The sequence below is a fragment of the Peromyscus eremicus genome, chromosome 1, assembly GCF_949786415.1.
Source record: "Peromyscus eremicus chromosome 1, PerEre_H2_v1, whole genome shotgun sequence".
In the NCBI taxonomy this organism is placed as follows: Eukaryota; Metazoa; Chordata; class Mammalia; order Rodentia; family Cricetidae; genus Peromyscus; species Peromyscus eremicus.
Genome location: NC_081416.1, coordinates 189,096,017 through 189,103,677, shown reverse-complemented (window position 1 = coordinate 189,103,677; position 7,661 = coordinate 189,096,017). Strand labels below are relative to the sequence as shown.

At 35.9% G+C, this 7,661-nt stretch overlaps 1 protein-coding gene across 1 annotated transcript in view; it reads right to left on the bottom strand.

The window, feature by feature from the left end:
• Positions 1–6,715: 6,715 nt before the first annotated feature.
• LOC131903628 (vomeronasal type-2 receptor 116-like) overlaps positions 6,716–7,661 on the bottom strand; it is a 40,387-nt gene continuing 39,441 nt past the window's right edge. Inside the window, exon 8 of the mRNA XM_059254328.1 lies at positions 6,716–7,644. Coding sequence (XP_059110311.1) covers positions 6,716–7,644 — 929 coding nt within the window. The remainder of the gene's footprint in view (positions 7,645–7,661) is intronic.

Genomic DNA, 7,661 nt, shown 5'->3' with positions numbered 1-7,661 from the left:
TGTTAATTTATCAGCTGATGTATTATCATCAACTAGACGGGCAAGATGATTGTAATGAACCCTAATATGAATCACAAAGCATAACCGCATTTTTCAATAAACAGCATCTTGAATTTGCTGAAATAACATCAATATGACCATTAGTAGTCTCAATGCAGGAAATCGTCTCTATAAATTGAAGGGCTCAAAAATATAATGACTATCAGTATATAAATTAAATGAGCTATTTACAAAAAAAACTGGAAAACCATAGACACAGCTCAAAATTCTACTACCTGAGCTAAAGCTGGAGCTGTTTGTACCACATAACATTTACCATTAATGACATAAGCAACTCTTCTATTGAAGTAACCATCAGTAAAAACCAGCATAGCATCTTTTATGGGATCTTTTATCACAACTTTAGGAAATATAAATGAATGCATTTGGATAAATTGAAACAATAAATCAGCTGGAAAATGATTATCAATTTGGCCCCAAAACTGAGCAAAAGCAATTTCCCAAAAATCATTATATTAAAATAGACAATCAGCTTGTTGTTTAATAAAAGGAATGTTGATCACAATTGGTCCTCTACCAAAATATCACTTAGAATCTCTCCAGGTTTTCTGTATTAAACAAGCTACTGCTTCATAATAAGAGTTCAACACTCAGGCTGGTGAAACAGCTAGATTCAAACACAATAACAGCCCATTTCACAATAGCACAGCTGTTGGAGTATGTCATGTAGGAAGCACATATATTCCCCATGGTTTTGCATAGTCAACGTTGCATACTTGCTGATGTTGAATGGCATGCTCCACCTGAGCCAGTACTTGTCTAGCAACATCTGTAAGATAACTAGGGAAACTAGGATCACTGTTTCCTGAAAGAATCTCACTGAGGGGCTCCAGATCTCCCACAGACAACTTCAAATAGGGCCATAGTTAGCAAGCTATGGTTCCTAATTTCCATTTTCTATAGTTTAATTTCTTTAGAATACAATAAGTGTCCCAAATACTAAAAAGGCAGCTGTCTTTGTACTTTCCTGTGGCATATAACATTGTTGCATGATCAAGACTCTGCTGAAGCTGTATAGATATGGCAAGCAAAACTCCTTCATTTTTATGGGTAAGCAAAATATCATTTATATAACACAGTGGATTCCTCTTGGTATCCTTTGATTTACATTTATTAGCCCAATGCTTCCCTCTCTTGAATCCACAACAGGTAATCCTCTCATGACAAGCAAGCTTTGACCATCTGTTTCCAATCTCTGTGAGGCAAGGCTTCTATTGATCCCTGGGAACATTTGAAATCCTTGCACATCCTTCCCTCTGCTAGCTGTTCTCTAACACTAGCTTGCAGGGGAGATGCATGACTAAGGGTGAGGGTTTGCCGTGTTCCTGGAGGACTTTGCACCATAGTAATCATAGGCAAATTTTCTACCCTAATAGACGGTAGGGTAGATATAATCCAGCCCCTACAGTAGAAAGAGGAGTGCTCTTCCAAGCAGAGAAGTCCTGCAGAGACAAAATATGTATTCTTAATATTCATGGTCAGAAGCAGAGCAGTTGAAAACTCCTGATTATGCTATTTAGTGGTTTCTTCCTTAAGCTCAGCTTCATCACCAAGATTGAACTGATCATCATCAAACAATTTTGTAAAGGAGTCTGTGTCTAGTGGCTCCTCTGTTGGCATTGAATGTTTTGTTTAACTGTATCACGGGGAAATACCTTTTGCTGTTCATGGCAGAAATCAAAATTGTCCCTGATAAGTTCCCACAGAATAAAAGCATTCACTGGTACCTCTTTAGACCCATACTCATCATAATGCTGTTGGATTTTCATTCCAATTCTCCACCATGTGTCTGTTTCCAAGGACCCATGCTTGGGAACCCAAGGGCACTCTTGCTTTACAAGCTCTAAAATTTTCTGTATTTTGCTGCTGTCTTACTTATTAGCTCCTTTGGCTTTTAAAATACCTTGAAGCAAATGTATAAACAGATGTCTACTATTATCCTGCCTCATATTTACAATTTTACTCCCGAGTTACTCATTGCACTTACACTTTAATAATTTCTGAGTTCTCCATTCACCTGAGTGTCCTTCACAAAACCACCTGTTTTCAGATTCCTTGTTTGGGCTCCACATGTCAGGACCAGTCAACTTGTCCAATAGTACCTGATTAGGGGAGTGAGGATTAGGAGAGAAAAATACAAGAGACAGAAGACAGAATCAGGAGGGCTCTCAGTGAATACTACAGCAGCCCCAAATTTATTTCTCATAGCCTTTTTATACCCAAAGCAAGGGGGCAAAAGACCTTCTTTTTCACCATGGTTCAAGGAACAAACAAGCATAAACACCTTCTTTAAAATCAAAGTATCCAGTAACCACACCTTTGTCCAAACTTCCTGTTATTCAGCTTGAGGAGCAAAGACAAGCTTGAACTATCTGACCTTAAGTCAAGATGGAATCAACCCACAAGCTGGAGTCAGTGTGGCTCCCACAAGTATGTCCTTAAGTTTCTTTCAATTTCATCAGGATCTATTGTAATGTTATCTCTTTCATATCTAGTTTCATTAATTTAGATATTCTCTGTCATTTTGTTGACTAATTTGGCTAAGGTTTTGTCATCTTCTTGATTTCTTTGTGGAAACAACCTTTCGTTTATTTTATTCTTCATTCGGTTTATGCTGTTGCTGTTTGTTTCTATCTCATTGATTTCATCCTTGATTTTTATAGCCATGATTTGTAGTCCTCTTATTTCCTCTTTATCTACCATTTTTAAATGTTGTTTTTCTAGAGATTTCAAGTGTGTAATTAAGTTATTAATAAGAAATCACTTCAGTGTGTTTATGTAGGCATTCAGTAATTTGAACTTGCTCTTAGAAATGCTGTCATTGTGTCTCATACTTTGGATATGCTGTGTTTTCATTTTCATTCTTGGCTTCTGTCTTGACCCACTGTTCATTCAGTAGTGAGTTGTTCAGCTTCCATGAGTTTGTATATTTCCTGTTGATATTGTTGATATCCAGCTTTAATTCATAGTGGTAGGATAGAGTCTATGGTATTATTTCAATTTTCTTATAACTGTGGAGATCTGTTTATTTCTTATTTGTGGTCAGTTTTGGAGAAAGCTTTGTGAATTCTTGAAAAAAGGAATATTCTTTAGTATTTTGTTGTTGCATTCCATAGATGTTTTTCATGTCTATTTGATTCATGATGTTATGTAACTCCAGTGTTTCTTTGCTTAGATTATGTCTGGAGGATCAACCTATTTGTGTGATTAGGGTATTGAAGTCATCTAAGATCACTGTGTTCCTATCAATATGTGATTTTAGCAGCACTACTGTTCCGTTTAAAAACTTTTGTGCCTGGTATTTGATGCAATGCTTAGAATTGTTAGATGTTTTCACTATATTTTCCCTTTGATTATTATGTAATATCTTTCTCAACCTATTCTGTTTAGTTTGGGTTTGAAATTTATTTTATCATATAATACAAAAATAGCAATGCCTGCTTTCATCTTAGATTCATTTCCTTGTAATATTTTATAATCTTTTTAAAGTATGTAATGACTGACCTTGATTGTGAAGTGTTTATCTTGGAAGAATCAGAAAAATGCACCTTGTTTTTACTCAATTTTTTAGTCAGTACAGGATGTTAGTAGGATGTTAGGCTCTCCTGTCCCATAGTTAAAATGAATAAGTTATTATTTTCAACATGTTCTAAAACAAAAAATGTCTATATTGTGAGAAATTTTAGTCTCATTTTTTACTATTAGATTCAAGCTGAGAGTAAGAAGAATTATCTCCATGCGTTCATTGTCATTCAAGTATAAATTAGTTTAATCCATTGTTTTTATTAAAGGACAACTTTTTTTTAATTCTCTATTGATTTTATTGTCCAGATTCACCTTTGCTCAAGCATCTTTTTTCTTTGGAGGGAGCTAGCCTTAACACACATTTCCTTGGCTAACATATTGGGTGTATTCCCTCTCTCTTTTTTTATTTATTTTTCATAGCAAGCACAGAACCCCGTCTCTTCCCCGCTCCTGATCCGCCCCTGTCTTCCCTCCTCCCCAACCCATCTCCAACAGGGTAAGTTCATCCTCTCCTCCAACAATGTAAATCATCCCATGGGAGGACAGCTAAGTCTGGTACATTTGAATGAGGCAGGACCAAGCCATTCCTGGCCACATCAAGGGTGAGCAGGGTGAACTCCCACAGGTAATGGTATCCAGAAAGCCAGTTCCTGCACCAAGGATAGATCCTGATCACACTGCCAGGGTCCCCTCAAACAGACACAGCTTCACAATCATGTCCCATATGGAGAAGTTCTACTCTGGTTCCATGCAGGATCCACAGCTGTAGAGGACAACTCTAAAAAAATTTGATGTGAATTGAAGGATAATTAATTTCACAACATATTTAATTACTTAGTAAGGAAAGCTAAAGAACAACATTAAAAATATAGAAGATATAAATCAACTTTTAATGCCAATTAATAGAAATGCACTGTTACTTTTCATATTATAGAGAAATTACATTATTTTTCCCTTAATTTCTCTCTGAATAATGATCCTGAATACCTATTCTTTCTTTATTAAAAGCTAATGAACACTTTTTTTAAGTTGTTATTATATATATACATTCAAATATCTGTGAGTACATATTAGGACTATAAGTGTATGTATAATTATTATACATAATATATACCTTATATAATATATAACCTATACATATAATTTCAATTATAACATATACATTATGTACTATATGATTCATGTATACGAATACATATAAATATACAATCCTAATTTGTATATGAATAACATTTCGTCTTACAAATCATTTAGTGTGCTCTGCCTCATGGAAGACTTTTTCTTCCTCTATCAGCTTTACTTTGTTCCCTGTAATCCTTGTATGATTGAGGTCTAATGAGGTTTGCCATTCACATCTGCATGCCTGTTGCTGTGTTCCTAGTTCAGCTCATATTTATGAAGTCATGTTGATCAGACATTATGTGTCTCTATGGGTAATGTATAATATTCCTAAGAGCCATAATCTCACAGCAAACTCACAGGTCCTCAGGCACTTAGATTATTTCTGTCCCATCTTCATCAATGAAACCTGAACTTTAGGGGAGTATTTACTGTAAATGTATCAATTGGAACTGGGATCCACAATTATTCAATTTGATTGCTTATGGTCTTGTATAATTGTATTCATCTGTTTCAATATCACATATCCTTAAAGAGATCTGAAGACTAGACTTAATTGTATGTATGATAACAAATATTTAGAATGTTTAGGGACTAAGCTATTTTAGTAAAGTGGCCGCTGTAGCTTCTCCTCTGAGATCCAAGACTTCACTAGTTCTTGGTTATTGGTTAGGTTTCCATAACTAGGGTTGGTTTCCCTCTTGACAAGCAGTAATTATGTTCAATTACAGCTAACAATGGCATTTGTGAAACCTCCTAGCCTAGCATATAGACATGAGAGCAAAAGAGTCACCACAGCTAGGATAAAACTCACAGTAGTAAAAGTCTAACAATTTTATAAAATTTTGTGTTTATTTAATGCTGTGGAAATAGAAAATATTTTATTTCATATATTGTATGTATTTGTATGAAGTGGTGATGAATTCTGGAGAAATATGTAATAATAAATTGACAAGTTGTAACCTATTCAGGATTTTAAATGAAGAGTATATACTAATTCAAGGAAAAGCAGTAAATTGGAGGAAGCATTCAGATAAATGATGTGCAAATGCACAAATTAAAAGGGAACTGGGGTAGTCAGCTAGACAAAACAGGTGGAAATGTGACATACATTATATGAGGGCAAATAAGAGAACCATGTAGTTGGACCTAGTTACTTGTTCTGATTGACTGACATTTGACATTGGGTAATAAAATATAATTTCTAGTAAGTATACATTCTAATTTAGCTTGCAATATATTGTTCAATGACTGATGAAATATTATGTTCATGAAAGATTACATTTTCATTTTGAAAATCCCATATTCTTCAGGATAATTACAGAAACTTGAATGAAAACATGATAATTTAGTGAAGGGCCTTGAGACTTTAAAAAACAGATGGATATTCTTGTACAAATCTGATATATTAAAAGTCGAATATAAAATAAAATTTTGATCTATATATTTTATCACAGCTATTAAAAGACAAGATAAAATTTTACTAGGAAACACTTTCAAAATTTAAAACATCATGTGATTAGTACAATTTGAAAAAAAAACATACTTGATGCTTTCAAGCAATTTAAATCAATAACATAATTCTTAGTAGTCTATATTATAGAAGAATATGGTGGGGTGGTGGGACTGCCCATCTTTAATCCCGGAAGAGGTGGTGTGAAGCTGTCCATCTCAGAAGAGCAGAGGCAGATGTAGGTAGATCTCTATGCATTCAAAATATTGTGATATTTACAGAAGGTTTCAGACAAGCCCGGATATATACTGAGGTCCTGCTTTTATGAAAATACAACCTGGATTTCAAGTGTGGATAACTCCAATAGCTCCAGTATAAAGAGGCTCTAGTACAATTAGATGACTGTGGACAGAAATTTTCCTGTAAGCACATGACCATGTAAAAGCACAAAGAATGAAACCCATACTCCAATTGCATAACACATATTTGCAGTAGAGATCAACTGGACTTCATCTTTGAAATTCATGTCTTAATATGAAAACTATGTTGAGTTTTGAACTAGGTTTTGAGAGGGTTATTCCTTCTAGAATGTGGCCTGTTTCTGATATGATGAACTGAGTTCTTATCTGGCCTTATTAAGATAATATAGCACTTAGGGACAAAAATGAAGCCAAGGAGGGCTGCACTAGAAGCCAAGATAGAGAAGACTTCCATAGCCACCATGACCTTCCCCTTGGTGCTGTGGTAGACAGGGAGGAATGTGACCCAAACACAGAAGAACACCAGCATGCTGAATGAGAGGAACTTGGCTTCATTGAATGCATCAGGCAGATTCCGTGACATGAAAGCCATAGTAAAACTCCCAAGTGCCAAAGAGCAGAGATATCCCAGTATACTATGGAAGGCAAAATCTGAGCCCTTGTTACACACAAGGATGATATGCCCATGTTCAGCATGAGCGTCTTGGTCAAGGAAGGGAGGGGAGGTCCCTAGCCATATTCCACAGAGGACAAGGTGGATCAGAGTACACATGGGGATGATGAAGTTTGGAGCCTTTGATATTATTAACCACCTCAGCACTCTCCTTGGAAAAGTAACCTTGAAGGCAATAACCACAGTGATAGCTTTGGCCAACACAGTGGCAAGAGCCACAGTGAAAGCACATCCAAATACCATCTGCTGCAGGATACAGGTTATGGTGTTGGGATGGCCAATGAAGAGCAAGGAACATAGGAAACAGACAGTGAGTGTGATAAGCAATGTGTAACTAAGGGTCCTATTATTAGCTTTGACAATTGGAGTGTCTCTGTGCTTCACAAAGAGTCCAAGAACCACAGTTGTGAGTACAGAGAAGCACAGAGCTATGGTTGTGAGAGACATCCCCAAGGGGTCCTCATGGTTTAGAAAACTCACAGCTTTCTTGAGACAATGTTTCTTCTCTGTCTCTGCATAATGACTCTCTGGACATTTCATGCACTTTTCCATATCTGATCAGAAATGAAGG